Genomic DNA, 22,185 nt, shown 5'->3' on the forward strand with positions numbered 1-22,185 from the left:
TTTAGTGTTCGGGGTTACGGTGGCGGTGATACCATATACACGTCTCTGTAATATCTTTAGTGTCTGGGTGTTACGGTGGCGGTGATACCATATACACGTCTCTGTAATATCTTTAGTGTCCGGGGTTACGGTGGCGGTGATACCATATACACGTCTCTGTAATATCTTTAGTGTCCAGGGTTACGGTGGCGGTGATACCATATACACGTCTCTGTAATATCTTTAGTGTTCGGGGTTACGGTGGCGGTGATACCATATACACGTCTCTGTAATATCTTTAGTGTTCGGGGTTACGGTGGCGGTGATACCATATACACGTCTCTGTAATATCTTTAGTGTCTGGGTGTTACGGTGGCGGTGATACCATATACACGTCTCTGTAATATCTTTAGTGTTCGGGGGTTACGGTGGCGGTGATACCATATACACGTCTCTGTAATATCTTTAGTGTTCGGGGTTACGGTGGCGGTGATACCATATACACGTCTCTGTAATATCTTTAGTGTTCGGGGTTACGGTGGCGGTGATACCATATACATGTCTCTGTAATATCTTTAGTGTCCGGTGTTACGGTGGCGGTGATACCATATACACGTCTCTGTAATATCTTTAGTGTCCGGGGTTACGGTGGCGGTGATACCATATACACGTCTCTGTAATATCTTTAGTGTTCGGGGGTTACGGTGGCGGTGATACCATATACACGTCTCTGTAATATCTTTAGTGTTCGGGGGTTACGGTGGCGGTGATACCATATACACGTCTCTGTAATATCTTTAGTGTCCGGGGTTACGGTGGCGGTGATACCATATACACGTCTCTGTAATATCTTTACTGTTCAGGGGTTTACGGTGGCGGTGATACCATATACACGTCTCTGTAATATCTTTAGTGTTCGGGGGTTACGGTGGCGGTGATACCATATACACGTCTCTGTAATATCTTTAGTGTCCGGTGTTACGGTGGCGGTGATACCATATACACGTCTCTGTAATATCTTTAGTGTTCGGGGTTACGGTGGCGGTGATACCATATACATGTCTCTGTAATATCTTTAGTGTCCGGGGTTACGGTAGCGGCGATACCATATACACGTCTCTGTAATATCTTTAGTGTTCGGGGTTACGGTGGCGGTGATACCATACACACGTCTCTGTAATATCTTTATTGTCAGGATGTTACGGTGGCGGTGATACCATATACACGTCTCTGTAATATCTTTAGTGTTCGGGGGGTTACGGTGGCGGTGATACCATATACACGTCTCTGTAATATCTTTAGTGTTCGGGGGGTTACGGTGGCGGTGATACCATATACACGTCTCTGTAATATCTTTAGTGTCCGGGGTTACGGTGGCGGTGATACCATATACACGTCTCTGTAATATCTTTAGTGTTCGGGGGGTTACAGTGGCGGTGATACCATATACACGTCTCTGTAATATCTTTACTGTTCGGGGGGTTACGGTGGCGGTGATACCATATACACGTCTCTGTAATATCTTTAGTGTCCGGGGTTACGGTGGCGGTGATACCATATACATGTCTCTGTAATATCTGTAGTGTCCGGTGTTACGGTGGCGGTGATACCATATACACGTCTGTAATATCTGTAGTGTCCGGGGTTACGGTGGCGGTGATACCATATACACGTCTCTGTAATATCTGTAGTGTCCGGGGTTACGGTGGCGGTGATACCATATACATGTCTCTGTAATATCTTTAGTGTTCGGGGGTTATGGTGGCGGTGATACCATATACATGTCTCTGTAATATCTTTAGTGCTCGGGGGGTTACGGTGGCGGTGATACCATATACACGTCTCTGTAATATCTTTAGTGTCTGGGTGTTACGGTGGCGGTGATACCATATACACGTCTCTGTAATATCTTTAGTGTTCGGGGGGTTACGGTGGCGGTGATACCATATACACGTCTCTGTAATATCTTTAGTGTCTGGGTGTTACGGTGGCGGTGATACCATATACACGTCTGTAATATCTGTAGTGTCCGGGGTTACGGTGGCGGTGATACCATATACACGTCTCTGTAATATCTTTAGTGTTCGGGGGGTTACGGTGGCGGTGATACCATATACACGTCTCTGTAATATCTTTAGTGTCCGGGGTTACGGTGGCGGTGATACCATATACACGTCTCTGTAATATCTGTAGTGTCCGGGGTTACGGTGGCGGTGATACCATATACACGTCTCTGTAATATCTTTAGTGTTCGGGGTTACGGTGGCGGTGATACCATATACACGTCTCTGTAATATCTTTACTGTTCAGGGGTTACGGTGGCGGTGATACCATATACACGTCTCTGTAATATCTTTAGTGTTCGGGGGTTACGGTGGCGGTGATACCATATACACGTCTCTGTAATATCTTTAGTGTCCGGGGTTACGGTGGCGGTGATACCATATACACGTCTCTGTAATATCTGTAGTGTCCGGGGTTACGGTGGCGGTGATACCATATACACGTCTCTGTAATATCTTTAGTGTTCGGGGTTACGGTGGCGGTGATACCATATACACGTCTCTGTAATATCTTTACTGTTCAGGGGTTACGGTGGCGGTGATACCATATACACGTCTCTGTAATATCTTTAGTGTCAGGTGTTACGGTGGCGGTGATACCATATACACGTCTCTGTAATATCTTTAGTGTCTGGGTGTTACGGTGGCGGTGATACCATATACACGTCTCTGTAATATCTTTAGTGTCAGGTGTTACGGTGGCGGTGATACCATATACACGTCTCTGTAATATCTTTAGTGTCTGGGTGTTACGGTGGCGGTGATACCATATACACGTCTCTGTAATATCTTTAGTGTCCGGTGTTACGGTGGCGGTGATAACATATACACGTCTCTGTAATATCTTTAGTGTCCGGTGTTACGGTGGCGGTGATAACATATACACGTCTCTGTAATATCTTTAGTGTTCGGGGGTTACGCTGGCGGTGATATCATATACACGTCTCTGTAATATCTGTAGTGTCCGGGGGTTACGCTGGCGGTGATACCATATACACGTCTCTGTAATATCTTTAGTGTCCGGGGTTACGGTGGCGGTGATACCATATACACGTCTCTGTAATATCTTTAGTGTCCGGGGTTACGGTGGCGGTGATACCATATACACGTCTCTGTAATATCTTTAGTGTCCGGTGTTACGGTGGCGGTGATACCATATACACGTCTCTGTAATATCTTTAGTGTCCGGGGTTACGGTGGCGGTGATACCATATACACGTCTCTGTAATATCTTTAGTGTTCGGGGGTTACGCTGGCGGTGATACCATATACACGTCTCTGTAATATCTTTAGTGTTCGGGGGGTTACGGTGGCGGTGATACCATATACACGTCTCTGTAATATCTTTAGTGTTCGGGGTTACAGTGGCGGTGATACCATATACACGTCTCTGTAATATCTTTAGTGTTCGGGGGTTACGGTGGCGGTGATACCATATACACGTCTCTGTAATATCTTTAGTGTCCGGGGTTACGGTGGCGGTGATACCATATACACGTCTCTGTAATATCTTTAGTGTTCGGGGGTTACGCTAGCGGTGATACCATATACACGTCTCTGTAATATCTTTATTGTCAGGATGTTACGGTGGCGGTGATACCATATACACGTCTCTGTAATATCTTTAGTGTTCGGGGTTACAGTGGCGGTGATACCATATACACGTCTCTGTAATATCTTTAGTGTTCGGGGGTTACGGTGGCGGTGATACCATATACACGTCTCTGTAATATCTTTAGTGTCCGGGGTTACGGTGGCGGTGATACCATATACACGTCTCTGTAATATCTTTAGTGTTCGGGGGTTACGCTGGCGGTGATACCATATACACGTCTCTGTAATATCTGTAGTGTCCGGTGTTACGGTGGCGGTGATACCGTATACACGTCTCTGTAATATCTTTACTGTTCGTGGGTTACGGTGGCGGTGATACCATATACACGTCTCTGTAATATCTTTAGTGTCCGGGGTTACGGTGGCGGTGATACCATATACACGTCTCTGTAATATCTTTAGTGTTCGGGGGTTACGGTGGCGGTGATACCATATACACGTCTCTGTAATATCTTTAGTGTTCGGGGGTTACGGTGGCAGTGATACCATATACACGTCTCTGTAATATCTTTAGTGTTCGGGGGGTTACGGTGGCGGCGATACCATATACACGTCTCTGTAATATCTTTAGTGTTCGGGGGTTACGGTGGCATTGATACCATATACACGTCTCTGTAATATCTTTAGTGTCAGGTGTTACGGTGGCGGTGATACCATATACACGTCTCTGTAATATCTTTAGTGTCTGGGTGTTACGGTGGCGGTGATACCATATACACGTCTCTGTAATATCTTTAGTGTCCGGGGTTACGGTGGCGGTGATACCATATACACGTCTCTGTAATATCTTTAGTGTTCGGGGTTACAGTGGCGGTGATACCATATACACGTCTCTGTAATATCTTTAGTGTTCGGGGTTACGGTGGCGGTGATACCATATACACGTCTCTGTAATATCTTTAGTGTTCGGGGGTTACGCTGGCGGTGATATCATATACACGTCTCTGTAATATCTGTAGTGTCCGGGGGTTACGCTGGCGGTGATACCATATACACGTCTCTGTAATATCTTTAGTGTCCGGGGTTACGGTGGCGGTGATACCATATACACGTCTCTGTAATATCTTTAGTGTCCGGGGTTACGGTGGCGGTGATACCATATACACGTCTCTGTAATATCTTTAGTGTCCGGTGTTACGGTGGCGGTGATACCATATACACGTCTCTGTAATATCTTTAGTGTCCGGGGTTACGGTGGCGGTGATACCATATACACGTCTCTGTAATATCTTTAGTGTTCGGGGGTTACGCTGGCGGTGATATCATATACACGTCTCTGTAATATCTTTAGTGTTCGGGGGGTTACGGTGGCGGTGATACCATATACACGTCTCTGTAATATCTTTAGTGTTCGGGGTTACAGTGGCGGTGATACCATATACACGTCTCTGTAATATCTTTAGTGTTCGGGGGTTACGGTGGCGGTGATACCATATACACGTCTCTGTAATATCTTTAGTGTCCGGGGTTACGGTGGCGGTGATACCATATACACGTCTCTGTAATATCTTTAGTGTTCGGGGGTTACGCTGGCGGTGATACCATATACACGTCTCTGTAATATCTGTAGTGTCCGGTGTTACGGTGGCGGTGATACCGTATACACGTCTCTGTAATATCTTTACTGTTCGTGGGTTACGGTGGCGGTGATACCATATACACGTCTCTGTAATATCTTTAGTGTCCGGGGTTACGGTGGCGGTGATACCATATACACGTCTCTGTAATATCTTTAGTGTTCGGGGGTTACGGTGGCGGTGATACCATATACACGTCTCTGTAATATCTTTAGTGTTCGGGGGTTACGGTGGCAGTGATACCATATACACGTCTCTGTAATATCTTTAGTGTTCGGGGGGTTACGGTGGCGGCGATACCATATACACGTCTCTGTAATATCTTTAGTGTTCGGGGGTTACGGTGGCAGTGATACCATATACACGTCTCTGTAATATCTTTAGTGTTCGGGGGTTACGGTGGCGGTGATACCATATACACGTCTCTGTAATATCTTTAGTGTCTGGATGTTACGGTGGCGGTGATACCATATACACGTCTCTGTAATATCTTTAGTGTCCGGGGTTACGGTGGCGGTGATACCATATACACGTCTCTGTAATATCTTTAGTGTTCAGGGGGTTACGGTGGCGGTGATACCATATACACGTCTCTGTAATATCTTTAGTGTCCGGGGTTACGGTGGCGGTGATACCATATACACGTCTCTGTAATATCTTTAGTGTTCGGGGTTACGGTGGCGGTGATACCATATACATGTCTCTGTAATATCATTAGTGTCCGGGGTTATGGTGGCGGTGATAGGGTATACATGTCTCTGTAATATCTTTAGTGTCCGGGGTTACGGTGGCGGTGATACCATATACACGTCTCTGTAATATCTTTAGTGTTCGGGGGTTACGGTGGCGGTGATACCATATACACGTCTCTGTAATATCTTTAGTGTTCGGGGGTTACGGTGGCGGTGATACCATATACACGTCTCTGTAATATCTTTAGTGTCCGGGGTTACGGTGGCGGTGATACCATATACACGTCTCTGTAATATCTGTAGTGTCCGGGGTTACGGTGGCGGTGATACCATATACACGTCTCTGTAATATCTTTAGTGTTCGGGGTTACGGTGGCGGTGATACCATATACACGTCTCTGTAATATCTTTACTGTTCAGGGGTTACGGTGGCGGTGATACCATATACACGTCTCTGTAATATCTTTAGTGTCAGGTGTTACGGTGGCGGTGATACCATATACACGTCTCTGTAATATCTTTAGTGTCTGGGTGTTACGGTGGCGGTGATACCATATACACGTCTCTGTAATATCTTTAGTGTCAGGTGTTACGGTGGCGGTGATACCATATACACGTCTCTGTAATATCTTTAGTGTCTGGGTGTTACGGTGGCGGTGATACCATATACACGTCTCTGTAATATCTTTAGTGTCCGGTGTTACGGTGGCGGTGATAACATATACACGTCTCTGTAATATCTTTAGTGTTCGGGGGTTACGCTGGCGGTGATATCATATACACGTCTCTGTAATATCTGTAGTGTCCGGGGGTTACGCTGGCGGTGATACCATATACACGTCTCTGTAATATCTTTAGTGTCCGGGGTTACGGTGGCGGTGATACCATATACACGTCTCTGTAATATCTTTAGTGTCCGGGGTTACGGTGGCGGTGATACCATATACACGTCTCTGTAATATCTTTAGTGTCCGGTGTTACGGTGGCGGTGATACCATATACACGTCTCTGTAATATCTTTAGTGTCCGGGGTTACGGTGGCGGTGATACCATATACACGTCTCTGTAATATCTTTAGTGTTCGGGGGTTACGCTGGCGGTGATACCATATACACGTCTCTGTAATATCTTTAGTGTTCGGGGGGTTACGGTGGCGGTGATACCATATACACGTCTCTGTAATATCTTTAGTGTTCGGGGTTACAGTGGCGGTGATACCATATACACGTCTCTGTAATATCTTTAGTGTTCGGGGGTTACGGTGGCGGTGATACCATATACACGTCTCTGTAATATCTTTAGTGTCCGGGGTTACGGTGGCGGTGATACCATATACACGTCTCTGTAATATCTTTAGTGTTCGGGGGTTACGCTAGCGGTGATACCATATACACGTCTCTGTAATATCTTTATTGTCAGGATGTTACGGTGGCGGTGATACCATATACACGTCTCTGTAATATCTTTAGTGTTCGGGGTTACAGTGGCGGTGATACCATATACATGTCTCTGTAATATCTTTATTGTCAGGATGTTACGGTGGCGGTGATACCATATACACGTCTCTGTAATATCTTTAGTGTTCGGGGTTACAGTGGCGGTGATACCATATACACGTCTCTGTAATATCTTTAGTGTCCGGGGTTACGGTGGCGGTGATACCATATACACGTCTCTGTAATATCTTTAGTGTTCGGGGGTTACGGTGGCGGTGATACCATATACACGTCTCTGTAATATCTTTAGTGTCCGGGGTTACGGTGGCGGTGATACCATATACACGTCTCTGTAATATCTTTAGTGTTCGGGGGTTACGCTGGCGGTGATACCATATACACGTCTCTGTAATATCTGTAGTGTCCGGTGTTACGGTGGCGGTGATACCGTATACACGTCTCTGTAATATCTTTACTGTTCGTGGGTTACGGTGGCGGTGATACCATATACACGTCTCTGTAATATCTTTAGTGTCCGGGGTTACGGTGGCGGTGATACCATATACACGTCTCTGTAATATCTTTAGTGTTCGGGGGTTACGGTGGCGGTGATACCATATACACGTCTCTGTAATATCTTTAGTGTTCGGGGGTTACGGTGGCAGTGATACCATATACACGTCTCTGTAATATCTTTAGTGTTCGGGGGGTTACGGTGGCGGCGATACCATATACACGTCTCTGTAATATCTTTAGTGTTCGGGGGTTACGGTGGCATTGATACCATATACACGTCTCTGTAATATCTTTAGTGTCAGGTGTTACGGTGGCGGTGATACCATATACACGTCTCTGTAATATCTTTAGTGTTCGGGGGTTACGGTGGCATTGATACCATATACACGTCTCTGTAATATCTTTAGTGTTCGGGGGTTACGGTGGCGGTGATACCATATACACGTCTCTGTAATATCTTTAGTGTCAGGTGTTACGGTGGCGGTGATACCATATACACGTCTCTGTAATATCTTTAGTGTCCGGGGTTACGGTGGCAGTGATACCATATACACGTCTCTGTAATATCTTTAGTGTCCGGTGTTACGGTGGCGGTGATAACATATACACGTCTCTGTAATATCTTTAGTGTTCGGGGGTTACGCTGGCGGTGATATCATATACACGTCTCTGTAATATCTGTAGTGTCCGGGGGTTACGCTGGCGGTGATACCATATACACGTCTCTGTAATATCTTTAGTGTCCGGGGTTACGGTGGCGGTGATACCATATACACGTCTCTGTAATATCTTTAGTGTCCGGGGTTACGGTGGCGGTGATACCATATACACGTCTCTGTAATATCTTTAGTGTCCGGGGTTACGGTGGCGGTGATACCATATACACGTCTCTGTAATATCTTTAGTGTTCGGGGGTTACGCTGGCGGTGATATCATATACACGTCTCTGTAATATCTTTAGTGTTCGGGGGGTTACGGTGGCGGTGATACCATATACACGTCTCTGTAATATCTTTAGTGTTCGGGGTTACAGTGGCGGTGATACCATATACACGTCTCTGTAATATCTTTAGTGTTCGGGGGTTACGGTGGCGGTGATACCATATACACGTCTCTGTAATATCTTTAGTGTCCGGGGTTACGGTGGCGGTGATACCATATACACGTCTCTGTAATATCTTTAGTGTTCGGGGGTTACGCTGGCGGTGATACCATATACACGTCTCTGTAATATCTTTATTGTCAGGATGTTACGGTGGCGGTGATACCATATACACGTCTCTGTAATATCTTTAGTGTTCGGGGTTACAGTGGCGGTGATACCATATACACGTCTCTGTAATATCTTTAGTGTTCGGGGGTTACGGTGGCGGTGATACCATATACACGTCTCTGTAATATCTTTAGTGTCCGGGGTTACGGTGGCGGTGATACCATATACACGTCTCTGTAATATCTTTAGTGTTCGGGGGTTACGCTGGCGGTGATACCATATACACGTCTCTGTAATATCTGTAGTGTCCGGTGTTACGGTGGCGGTGATACCGTATACACGTCTCTGTAATATCTTTACTGTTCGTGGGTTACGGTGGCGGTGATACCATATACACGTCTCTGTAATATCTTTAGTGTCCGGGGTTACGGTGGCGGTGATACCATATACACGTCTCTGTAATATCTTTAGTGTTCGGGGGTTACGGTGGCGGTGATACCATATACACGTCTCTGTAATATCTTTAGTGTTCGGGGGTTACGGTGGCAGTGATACCATATACACGTCTCTGTAATATCTTTAGTGTTCGGGGGGTTACGGTGGCGGCGATACCATATACACGTCTCTGTAATATCTTTAGTGTTTGGGGGTTACGGTGGCAGTGATACCATATACACGTCTCTGTAATATCTTTAGTGTTCGGGGGTTACGGTGGCGGTGATACCATATACACGTCTCTGTAATATCTTTAGTGTCTGGATGTTACGGTGGCGGTGATACCATATACACGTCTCTGTAATATCTTTAGTGTCCGGGGTTACGGTGGCGGTGATACCATATACACGTCTCTGTAATATCTTTAGTGTTCAGGGGGTTACGGTGGCGGTGATACCATATACACGTCTCTGTAATATCTTTAGTGTCCGGGGTTACGGTGGCGGTGATACCATATACACGTCTCTGTAATATCTTTAGTGTTCGGGGTTACGGTGGCGGTGATACCATATACATGTCTCTGTAATATCATTAGTGTCCGGGGTTATGGTGGCGGTGATACCATATACATGTCTCTGTAATATCTTTAGTGTCCGGGGTTACGGTGGCGGTGATACCATATACACGTCTCTGTAATATCTTTAGTGTCCGGGGTTACGGTGGCGGTGATACCATATACACGTCTCTGTAATATCTTTACTGTTCAGGGGGTTACGGTGGCGGTGATACCATATACACGTCTCTGTAATATCTTTAGTGTCCGGTGTTACGGTGGCGGTGATACCATATACACGTCTCTGTAATATCTTTAGTGTTCGGGGGTTACGGTGGCGGTGATACCATATACACGTCTCTGTAATATCTTTAGTGTTCGGGGGTTACGGTGGCGGTGATACCATATACACGTCTCTGTAATATCTTTAGTGTTCGGGGGTTACGGTGGCGGTGATACCATATACACGTCTCTGTAATATCTTTACTGTTCGGGGGGATGTTACGGTGGCGGTGATACCATATACACGTCTCTGTAATATCTTTAGTGTCCGGGGTTATGGTGGCGGTGATACCATATACACGTCTCTGTAATATCTTTAGTGTCCGGGGTTACGGTGGCGGTGATACCATATACACGTCTCTGTAATATCTTTAGTGTTCGGGGGGTTATGGTGGCGGTGATACCATATACATGTCTGTAATATCTTTACTGTTCAGGGGGTTACGGTGGCGGTGATACCATATACATGTCTCTGTAATATCTTTAGTGTCCGGTGTTACGGTGGCGGTGATACCATATACATGTCTCTGTAATATCTTTAGTGTTCGGGGGGTTACGGTGGCGGTGATACCATATACATGTCTCTGTAATATCTTTAGTGCTCGGGGGGTTACGGTGGCGGTGATACCATATACACGTCTCTGTAATATCTTTAGTGTCCGGTGTTACGGTGGCGGTGATACCATATACACGTCTCTGTAATATCTGTAGTGTCCGGTGTTACGGTGGCGGTGATACCATATACACGTCTCTGTAATATCTTTAGTGTTCGGGGTTACGGTGGCGGTGATACCATATACACGTCTCTGTAATATCTTTAGTGTCTGGGTGTTACGGTGGCGGTGATACCATATACACGTCTCTGTAATATCTTTAGTGTTCGGGGTTACGGTGGCGGTGATACCATATACACGTCTCTGTAATATCTTTAGTGTTCGGGGGGTTACGGTGGCGGTGATACCATATACACGTCTCTGTAATATCTTTAGTGTCCGGGGTTACGGTGGCGGTGATACCATATACACGTCTCTGTAATATCTGTAGTGTCCGGGGTTACGGTGGCGGTGATACCATATACACGTCTCTGTAATATCTTTAGTGTTCGGGGTTACGGTGGCGGTGATACCATATACACGTCTCTGTAATATCTTTACTGTTCAGGGGTTACGGTGGCGGTGATACCATATACACGTCTCTGTAATATCTTTAGTGTTCGGGGGGTTACGGTGGCGGTGATACCATATACACGTCTCTGTAATATCTTTAGTGTTCGGGGTTACGGTGGCGGTGATACCATATACACGTCTCTGTAATATCTTTAGTGTCTGGGTGTTACGGTGGCGGTGATACCATATACACGTCTCTGTAATATCTTTAGTGTCCGGGGTTACGGTGGCGGTGATACCATATACACGTCTCTGTAATATCTGTAGTGTCCGGGGTTACGGTGGCGGTGATACCATATACATGTCTCTGTAATATCTTTAGTGTTCGGGGGTTACGGTGGCGGTGATACCATATACACGTCTCTGTAATATCTTTAGTGTCAGGTGTTACGGTGGCGGTGATACCATATACACGTCTCTGTAATATCTTTAGTGTCTGGGTGTTACGGTGGCGGTGATACCATATACACGTCTCTGTAATATCTTTAGTGTCCGGTGTTACGGTGGCGGTGATAACATATACACGTCTCTGTAATATCTTTAGTGTTCGGGGGTTACGCTGGCGGTGATATCATATACACGTCTCTGTAATATCTGTAGTGTCCGGGGGTTACGCTGGCGGTGATACCATATACACGTCTCTGTAATATCTTTAGTGTCCGGGGTTACGGTGGCGGTGATACCATATACACGTCTCTGTAATATCTTTAGTGTCCGGGGTTACGGTGGCGGTGATACCATATACACGTCTCTGTAATATCTTTAGTGTCCGGTGTTACGGTGGCGGTGATACCATATACACGTCTCTGTAATATCTTTAGTGTCCGGGGTTACGGTGGCGGTGATACCATATACACGTCTCTGTAATATCTTTAGTGTTCGGGGGTTACGCTGGCGGTGATATCATATACACGTCTCTGTAATATCTTTAGTGTTCGGGGGGTTACGGTGGCGGTGATACCATATACACGTCTCTGTAATATCTTTAGTGTTCGGGGTTACAGTGGCGGTGATACCATATACACGTCTCTGTAATATCTTTAGTGTTCGGGGGTTACGGTGGCGGTGATACCATATACACGTCTCTGTAATATCTTTAGTGTCCGGGGTTACGGTGGCGGTGATACCATATACACGTCTCTGTAATATCTTTAGTGTTCGGGGGTTACGCTGGCGGTGATACCATATACACGTCTCTTTAATATCTTTATTGTCAGGATGTTACGGTGGCGGTGATACCATATACACGTCTCTGTAATATCTTTAGTGTTCGGGGTTACAGTGGCGGTGATACCATATACACGTCTCTGTAATATCTTTAGTGTTCGGGGGTTACGGTGGCGGTGATACCATATACACGTCTCTGTAATATCTTTAGTGTCCGGGGTTACGGTGGCGGTGATACCATATACACGTCTCTGTAATATCTTTACTGTTCGTGGGTTACGGTGGCGGTGATACCATATACACGTCTCTGTAATATCTTTAGTGTCCGGGGTTACGGTGGCGGTGATACCATATACACGTCTCTGTAATATCTTTAGTGTTCGGGGGTTACAGTGGCGGTGATACCATATACACGTCTCTGTAATATCTTTAGTGTCCGGGGTTACGGTGGCGGTGATACCATATACACGTCTCTGTAATATCTTTAGTGTTCGGGGGTTACGGTGGCAGTGATACCATATACACGTCTCTGTAATATCTGTAGTGTCCGGTGTTACGGTGGCGGTGATACCGTATACACGTCTCTGTAATATCTTTACTGTTCGTGGGTTACGGTGGCGGTGATACCATATACACGTCTCTGTAATATCTTTAGTGTCCGGGGTTACGGTGGCGGTGATACCATATACACGTCTCTGTAATATCTTTAGTGTTCGGGGGGTTACGGTGGCGGCGATACCATATACACGTCTCTGTAATATCTTTAGTGTTCGGGGGTTACGGTGGCGGTGATACCATATACACGTCTCTGTAATATCTGTAGTGTCCGGGGTTACGGTGGCGGTGATACCATATACACGTCTCTGTAATATCTTTAGTGTTCGGGGTTACGGTGGCGGTGATACCATATACACGTCTCTGTAATATCTTTAGTGTCCGGGGTTACGGTGGCGGTGATACCATATACACGTCTCTGTAATATCTTTACTGTTCAGGGGTTACGGTGGCGGTGATACCATATACACGTCTCTGTAATATCTTTAGTGTTCGGGGGTTACGCTGGCGGTGATACCATATACACGTCTCTGTAATATCTTTAGTGTTCGGGGGTTACGGTGGCGGTGATACCATATACACGTCTCTGTAATATCTTTAGTGTCTGGATGTTACGGTGGCGGTGATACCATATACACGTCTCTGTAATATCTTTAGTGTCCGGTGTTACGGTGGCGGTGATACCATATACACGTCTCTGTAATATCTTTAGTGTTCGGGGTTACGGTGGCGGTGATACCATATACATGTCTCTGTAATATCTTTAGTGTCCGGGGTTATGGTGGCGGTGATACCATATACATGTCTCTGTAATATCTTTAGTGTCCGGGGTTACGCTGGCGGTGATACCATATACACGTCTCTGTAATATCTTTAGTGTTCGGGGGTTACGCTGGCGGTGATACCATATACACGTCTCTGTAATATCTTTAGTGTCCGGGGTTACGGTGGCGGTGATACCATATACACGTCTCTGTAATATCTTTAGTGTTCGGGGGTTACGGTGGCAGTGATACCATATACATGTCTCTGTAATATCTTTAGTGCTCGGGGGGTTACGGTGGCGGTGATACCATATACACGTCTCTGTAATATCTTTAGTGTCTGGGTGTTACGGTGGCGGTGATACCATATACACGTCTCTGTAATATCTTTAGTGCTCGGGGGGTTACGGTGGCGGTGATATCATATACATGTCTCTGTAATATCTGTAGTGTCCGGCGTTACGGTGGCGGTGATACCATATACACGTCTCTGCAATATCTTTAGTGCTCGGGGGGTTACGGTGGCGGTGATACCATATACATGTCTGTAATATCTTTACTGTTCAGGGGGTTACGGTGGCGGTGATACCTGAGCTGACTTCCCCCACCCCAGTGAAGAATGAGACCGCTCAAAAGTTTGTGGTCCGTGGCTGCGGAGCAAGTGCTACAATAGTCAATGACATGTGACAGACTTGGAGAAGAAAGCCTGGCGCCTCATAGTGAAAATCACCAAAAGTAATAGAATAAAACGGAGGAAGGTTTGAGCGCAGCTCTTGGCGTTGCGCGTGCACCAGCACGACGCTGATGTAGACTTATAATGAAATAGGGATCATTAGACCGCTGCAGCCCGGCCCCATCCGGTAACTGGAGGTGGTTCCCACTGTAACGTGTTTGCAGGAACTAAAAATTGGTGGACCATAAACGGCGCTGCTGGTAATGAAGGTGGAAGCCGTTCCAGTGGTTTGAAAAACAAAAATAAATAATTTATTGCAAAAGACGACGCGTTTCAATCCTGAACCAGCGTCTTCATCAGGCCGAGCGCCGTCTTTCAAACCACTGGAGCGGCTTCCACCTTTATTACCAGCAGCGCCGTTTATGGTCCACCATAACCGAGACAAAACCGCCGTGTGATCCAGAGCAGCCAACCATCGAGGGCGCACTGGTCACATATACAATCTGCCATCGTAGCCCCTGTCAGTGACGGGCGGCCCACACACACATCACAGGCCCTGGGAGGTCCTACCTGGATTTTTTCCCTCACCGCGGGACGGGCGGGCTGTAGGCTTAGGATATTTTGTCCCCTCCAAGGCTTTGGCGGCTGCTGCGTGCTGGGCTTTTTTAATACTTGTCCCTTCAGCCTCCCAGTACTGGTCCCCGAGAGTGAGCTGCACGGTAAACATCTGCGGAGAGAGACTAGCAAAAGTCACGACCACGGGGGGGAGGGGGCAAGAGAGAGGGAGAGAGGGGCGAGAGAGAGAGAGGTGCGAGAGAGAGAGAGAGGGGCGAGAGAGAGAGAGGGGCGAGAGAGAGAGAGAGAGAGGGGCGAGAGAGAGAGAGAGAGAGAGGGGCGAGAGAGAGAGAGAGAGGGGCGAGAGAGAGAGAGAGAGAGGGGCGAGAGAGAGAGAGAGAGGCGAGAGAGAGAGAGAGAGGGGCGAGAGAGAGAGAGAGAGGGGCGAGAGAGAGAGAGAGAGGGGCGAGAGAGAGAGAGAGAGGGGCGAGAGAGAGAGGGGCGAGAGAGAGAGAGAGGCGAGAGAGAGAGAGAGAGAGGGGCGAGAGAGAGAGAGAGAGGGGCGAGAGAGAGAGAGAGAGGGGCGAGAGAGAGAGAGAGAGAGGGGCGAGAGAGAGAGAGAGAGGGGCGAGAGAGAGAGAGAGGGGGGCGAGAGAGAGAGAGAGGGGGCGAGAGAGAGAGAGAGGGGGGCGAGAGAGAGAGAGAGGGGGGCGAGAGAGAGAGAGAGGGGGGCGAGAGAGAGAGAGAGGGGGCGAGAGAGAGAGAGAGGGGGGCGAGAGAGAGAGAGAGGGGGGCGAGAGAGAGAGAGAGGGGGGCGAGAGAGAGAGAGAGGGGGGCGAGAGAGAGAGAGAGGGGGGCGAGAGAGAGAGAGAGGGGGGCGAGAGAGAGAGAGGGGGCGAGAGAGAGAGAGAGGGGGGCGAGAGAGAGAGAGAGGGGGGCGAGAGAGAGAGAGAGGGGGGCGAGAGAGAGAGAGAGGGGGGCGAGAGAGAGAGAGAGGGGGGCGAGAGAGAGAGAGAGGGGGGCGAGAGAGAGAGAGAGGGGGGCGAGAGAGAGAGAGAGGGGGGCGAGAGAGAGAGAGAGGGGGGCGAGAGAGAGAGAGAGGGGGGCGAGAGAGAGAGAGAGGGGGGCGAGAGAGAGAGAGAGGGGGGCGAGAGAGAGAGAGAGGGGGGCGAGAGAGAGAGAGAGGGGGGCGAGAGAGAGAGAGAGGGGGGCGAGAGAGAGAGAGAGGGGGGCGAGAGAGAGAGAGAGGGGGGCGAGAGAGAGAGAGAGGGGGGCGAGAGAGAGAGAGAGGGGGGCGAGAGAGAGAGAGAGGGGGGCGAGAGAGAGAGAGAGGGGGGCGAGAGAGAGAGAGAGGGGGGCGAGAGAGAGAGAGAGGGGGGCGAGAGAGAGAGAGAGGGGGGCGAGAGAGAGAGAGAGGGGGGCGAGAGAGAGAGAGAGGGGGGCGAGAGAGAGAGAGAGGGGGGCGAGAGAGAGAGAGAGGGGGGCGAGAGAGAGAGAGAGGGGGGCGAGAGAGAGAGAGAGGGGGGCGAGAGAGAGAGAGAGGGGGGCGAGAGAGAGAGAGGGGGGCGAGAGAGAGAGAGAGGGGGGCGAGAGAGAGAGAGAGAGGGGGGCGAGAGAGAGAGAGAGGGGGGCGAGAGAGAGAGAGAGGGGGGCGAGAGAGAGAGAGAGAGGGGGGCGAGAGAGAGAGAGAGGGGGGCGAGAGAGAGAGAGAGGGGGGCGAGAGAGAGGGGGGCGAGAGAGAGAGAGAGGGGGGCGAGAGAGAGAGAGAGAGGGGGCGAGAGAGAGAGAGAGGGGGGCGAGAGAGAGAGAGAGGGGGGCGAGAGAGAGAGAGAGGGGGGCGAGAGAGAGAGAGAGGGGGGCGAGAGAGAGAGAGAGGGGGGCGAGAGAGAGAGAGAGGGGGGCGAGAGAGAGAGAGAGGGGGGCGAGAGAGAGAGAGAGGGGGGCGAGAGAGAGAGAGAGGGGGGCGAGAGAGAGAGAGAGGGGGGCGAGAGAGAGAGAGAGGGGGGCGAGAGAGAGAGAGAGGGGGGCGAGAGAGAGAGAGAGGGGGGCGAGAGAGAGAGAGAGAGGGGGGCGAGAGAGAGAGAGGGGGGCGAGAGAGAGAGAGGGGGGCGAGAGAGAGAGAGGGGGGCGAGAGAGAGAGAGGGGGGCGAGAGAGAGAGAGGGGGGCGAGAGAGAGAGAGGGGGGCGAGAGAGAGAGAGAGGGGCGAGAGAGAGAGAGAGGGGCGAGAGAGAGAGAGAGGGGGCGAGAGAGAGAGAGAGGGGCGAGAGAGAGAGAGAGGGGCGAGAGAGAGAGAGAGGGGCGAGAGAGAGAGAGAGGGGCGAGAGAGAGAGAGAGGGGCGAGAGAGAGAGAGAGGGGCGAGAGAGAGAGAGAGGGGCGAGAGAGAGAGAGAGGGGCGAGAGAGAGAGAGAGGGGCGAGAGAGAGAGAGAGGGGCGAGAGAGAGAGAGAGAGGGGCGAGAGAGAGAGAGAGAGGGGCGAGAGAGAGAGAGAGAGGGGCGAGAGAGAGAGAGAGGGGCGAGAGAGAGAGAGAGGGGCGAGAGAGAGAGAGAGGGGCGAGAGAGAGAGAGAGGGGCGAGAGAGAGAGAGAGGGGCGAGAGAGAGAGAGAGGGGCGAGAGAGAGAGAGAGGGGCGAGAGAGAGAGAGAGGGGCGAGAGAGAGAGAGAGGGGCGAGAGAGAGAGAGAGGGGCGAGAGAGAGAGAGAGGGCGAGAGAGAGAGAGAGGGGCGAGAGAGAGAGAGAGGGGCGAGAGAGAGAGAGAGGGGCGAGAGAGAGAGAGAGGGGCGAGAGAGAGAGAGAGGGGCGAGAGAGAGAGAGAGGGGCGAGAGAGAGAGAGGGGCGAGAGAGAGAGAGGGGCGAGAGAGAGAGAGGGGCGAGAGAGAGAGAGGGGCGAGAGAGAGAGAGGGGCGAGAGAGAGAGGGGCGAGAGAGAGAGGGGCGAGAGAGAGAAGGGCGAGAGAGAGAGGGGCGAGAGAGAGGGGGGCGAGAGAGAGGGGGGCGAGAGAGAGGGGGAGGGGCGGAGAGAGAGGGGGAGGGGCGAGAGAGAGGGGAGGGGCGAGAGAGAGGGGAGGGGCGAGAGAGAGGGGGGGGCAAGAGTGAGAAAATAGGAGTCACGCGAGGCCACCGGTCAATTAACTACAGGGTCACCGCTTATACACCGCAGGTCACAATGTAGTGGGGGTGATGAGGCCCGGGCTCTGATGTCGGGGGGGGGGGGGCGAGAGGGGCGGAGAGAGAGAGGCGAGAGGGGCGAGAGAGGCGAGAGGGGCGAGAGAGGCGAGAGGGGCGAGAGAGGCGAGAGGGGCGAGAGAGGCGAGAGGGGCGAGAGAGGCGAGAGGGGCGAGAGAGGCGAGAGGGGCGAGAGAGGCGAGAGGGGCGAGAGAGGCGAGAGGGGCGAGAGAGGCGAGAGGGGCGAGAGAGGCGAGAGGGGCGAGAGAGGCGAGAGGGGCGAGAGGGGCGAGAGAGGCGAGAGAGGCGAGAGAGGCGAGAGGGGCGAGAGAGGCGAGAGGGGCGAGAGAGGCGAGAGTGGCGAGAGAGGCGAGAGGGGCGAGAGAGGCGAGAGAGGCGAGAGGGGCGAGAGAGGCGAGAGAGGCGAGAGGGGCGAGAGAGGCGAGAGGGGCGAGAGAGGCGAGAGGGGCGAGAGAGGCGAGAGGGGCGAGAGGGCGAGAGGGGCGAGAGGGGCGAGAGGGGCGAGAGAGGCGAGAGGGGCGAGAGAGGCGAGAGAGGCGAGAGGGGCGAGAGAGGCGAGAGGGGCGAGAGAGGCGAGAGGGGCGAGAGAGGCGAGAGGGGCGAGAGAGGCGAGAGAGGCGAGAGGGGCGAGAGAGGCGAGAGGGGCGAGAGAGGCGAGAGGGGCGAGAGAGGGAGAGGGGCGAGAGAGAGAGAGGGGCGAGAGAGAGAGAGGGGCGAGAGAGAGAGAGAGGGGCGAGAGAGAGAGAGAGGGGCGAGAGAGAGAGAGAGGGGCGAGAGAGAGAGAGAGGGGCGAGAGAGAGAGAGAGGGGCGAGAGAGAGAGAGAGGGGCGAGAGAGAGAGAGAGGGGCGAGAGAGGGGCGAGAGGGGCGAGAGAGGGGCGAGAGGGGCGAGAGAGGGGCGAGAGAGAGAGAGGGGCGAGAGAGAGAGAGAGGGGCGAGAGAGAGAGAGGGGCGAGAGAGAGAGAGAGGGGCGAGAGAGAGAGAGGGGCGAGAGAGAGAGAGAGGGGCGAGAGAGAGAGAGAGGGGCGAGAGAGAGAGAGAGGGGCGAGAGAGAGAGAGAGGGGCGAGAGAGAGAGAGAGGGGCGGGAGAGAGAGAGGGGGGCGAGAGAGAGAGAGGGGGGCGAGAGAGAGAGAGGGGGGCGAGAGAGAGAGAGGGGGGCGAGAGAGAGAGAGGGGGGCGAGAGAGAGAGAGAGAGGGGCGAGAGAGAGAGAGAGAGGGGCGAGAGAGAGAGAGGGGCGAGAGAGAGAGAGGGGCGAGAGAGAGAGAGGGGCGAGAGAGAGAGAGAGAGGGGCGAGAGAGAGAGAGAGAGAGGGGCGAGAGAGAGAGAGAGAGAGAGGGGCGAGAGGGAGAGAGAGGGGCGAGAGGGAGAGAGAGGGCGAGAGGGAGAGAGAGGGGCGAGAGAGAGAGAGGGGCGAGAGAGAGAGAGGGGCGAGAGGGAGAGAGGGGCGAGAGGGAGAGAGAGGGGCGAGAGGGAGAGAGAGGGGCGAGAGGGAGAGAGAGGGGCGAGAGGGAGAGAGAGGGGCGAGAGGGAGAGAGAGGGGCGAGAGGGAGAGAGAGGGGCGAGAGGGAGAGAGGGAGAGAGAGGGGCGAGAGGGAGGGGCGGGCGAGAGGGAGAGAGAGGGGCGGGCGAGAGGGAGAGAGAGGGGCGGGCGAGAGGGAGAGAGAGGGGCGGGCGAGAGGGAGAGAGAGGGGCGGGCGAGAGGGAGAGAGAGGGGCGGGCGAGAGGGAGAGAGAGGGGCGGGCGAGAGGGAGAGAGAGGGGCGGGCGAGAGGGAGAGAGAGGGGCGGGCGAGAGGGAGAGAGAGGGGCGGGCGAGAGGGAGAGAGAGGGGCGGGCGAGAGGGAGAGAGAGAGGGGCGGGCGAGAGGGAGAGAGAGAGGGGCGGGCGAGAGGGGGAGAGAGGGGCGGGCGAGAGGGAGAGAGAGGGGCGGGCGAGAGGGAGAGAGAGGGGCGGGCGAGAGGGAGAGAGAGGGGCGGGCGAGAGGGAGAGAGAGGGGCGGGCGAGAGGGAGAGAGAGGGGCGGGCGAGAGGGAGAGAGAGGGGCGGGCGAGAGGGAGAGAGAGGGGCGGGCGAGAGGGAGAGAGAGGGGCGGGCGAGAGGGGCGGGCGAGAGGGAGAGAGAGGGGCGGGCGAGAGGGAGAGAGAGGGGCGGGCGAGAGGGAGAGAGAGGGGCGGGCATGGAGTGGGGAGGATGGAGTGGGGAGGATGGAGTGGGGAGGATGGAGGGGGGGGGAGGATGGAGTGGGGAGGATGGAGGGGGGGGAGGATGGAGGGGGGGGGGAGGATGGAGGGGGAGGATGGAGGGGGGGATGGAGGGGGGATGGAGGGGGGATGGAGGGGGAGGGGCAGCGGGGGGATGGAGGGGGAGGGGCAGCGGGGGGATGGAGGGGGAGGGGCAGCGGGGGGGATGGAGGGGGGGCAGCGGGGAAGGGGCAGCGGGGGGATGGAGGGGGAGGGGCAGCGGGGGGATGGAGGGGGAGGGGCAGCGGGGGGGGATGGAGGGGGAGGGGCAGCGGGGGGGGGTGGAGGGGGAGGGGCAGCGGGGGGGGTGGAGGGGGAGGGGCAGCGGGGGGGGATGGGGCGAGAGAAAGGGGCGAGAGAAAGGGGCGAGAGAAAGGGGCGAGAGAAAGGGGCGAGAGAAAGGGGCGAGAAAAAGGGGCGAGAGAAAGGGGCGAGAGAAAGGGGCGAGAGAAAGGGGCGAGAGAAAGGGGCGAGAGAAAGGGGCGAGAGAAAGGGGCGAGAGAAAGGGGCGAGAGAAAGGGGCGAGAGAAAGGGGCGAGAGAGAGGGGTGAGAGAGAGGGGCGAGAGAGAGGGGCGAGAGAGAGGGGCGAGAGAGAGGGGCGAGAGAGAGGGGCGAGAGAGAGGGGAGGGGCGAGAGAGAGGGGCGAGAGAGAGGGGAGGGGCGAGAGAGAGGGGAGGGGCGAGAGAGAGGGGAGGGGCGAGAGAGAGGGGGGGCAAGAGTGAGAAAATAGGAGTCACGCGAGGCCACCGGTCAATTAACTACAGGGTCACCGCTTATACACCGCAGGTCACAATGTAGCGGGGGTGATGAGGCCGGGGCTGGGAGGTCGGGGGGGGGGGGTCTGGGGTGATGAGGCCGGGGCTCTGATGTCGGGGGGGGGGGGGGTTAGGGGTGTGATGAGGGGCCGGGGCGATGATGTCGGGGGGTGTGATGAGGCCAGGGCTCTGATGTCGGGATGGCTCCTCCCCCTGGTGGTCTCAGCCATGTGAGTGTTGGACCCAGGACAGTAGATTGTTACCCCCCGCGGGTGTCGGGCGGTCCTGGCTTCACTAATAAGGGGGCACATACTTTGTCGACATGTAACGTGTGCGGAGGGTTGAGGTGAGGAGTCTCATCATTGTCAGAGAGGGGGAGGGGAGACCCAGGACACGTTGCACCCACTTGTTTCGGGCGATCTTCTTCCACTCTCTCGAGAAGACTGTAATCCTGCCAGCGGCCGAGGGGGATGACCTGGGGGGAGACCAGAGATGAGACACAGCCCCCACAGGAGCTCCGCAGAGTGAGCAGGATGAGGTGATACAGGATGTAAAGACAATAAAGCTGCAGCCCCCCCCTCAACTATGCCGGCGACCCCAAAACTACAGCACAGACGGCACAGGCTGCAACCTGAAGAGGGGACCCCTGTCAGTGAATGAGGACCACCACTCCGGTCAGGGAACTCCAGAAACAACAACCCCCACAGGACACTCCCGTCACCCTCACAATTCGGACAGGAGGGGTATTGTTGCTCCTCCCCCACTTG

The 22,185-nt window shown here is 52.6% G+C and overlaps 2 protein-coding genes across 3 annotated transcripts in view; one reads left to right on the top strand and one right to left on the bottom strand.

Moving 5' to 3' along the window:
- The window catches only part of STAU1 (staufen double-stranded RNA binding protein 1), a 34,244-nt gene extending 12,349 nt beyond the window's left edge, over window positions 1-21,895 (bottom strand). The window contains exons 1-2 of one of the 2 annotated variants that reach the window (XM_075849414.1): window positions 21,825-21,895; window positions 15,256-15,412 (exon numbers count right to left, since the gene is read on the bottom strand). In XM_075849414.1, coding sequence (XP_075705529.1) covers window positions 15,256-15,412 — 157 coding nt within the window. In that variant the 5' untranslated portion in view covers window positions 21,825-21,895. The other variant, XM_075849415.1, reaches the window with a different exon arrangement.
- Window positions 18,436-20,073, top strand: LOC142731480 (uncharacterized; the record flags this gene model as incomplete). The annotated part of the gene is made up of 3 exons (XM_075849416.1): window positions 18,436-18,760; window positions 18,886-19,103; window positions 19,996-20,073. Coding segments are annotated over exons 1-3 (621 nt in total), but the record flags the coding sequence as incomplete, so codon positions are not given.
- Window positions 21,896-22,185: the final 290 nt, after the last annotated feature.

This window comes from Rhinoderma darwinii, unplaced genomic scaffold, assembly GCF_050947455.1.
Source record: "Rhinoderma darwinii isolate aRhiDar2 unplaced genomic scaffold, aRhiDar2.hap1 Scaffold_802, whole genome shotgun sequence".
Lineage (NCBI taxonomy): Eukaryota > Metazoa > Chordata > Amphibia > Anura > Rhinodermatidae > Rhinoderma > Rhinoderma darwinii.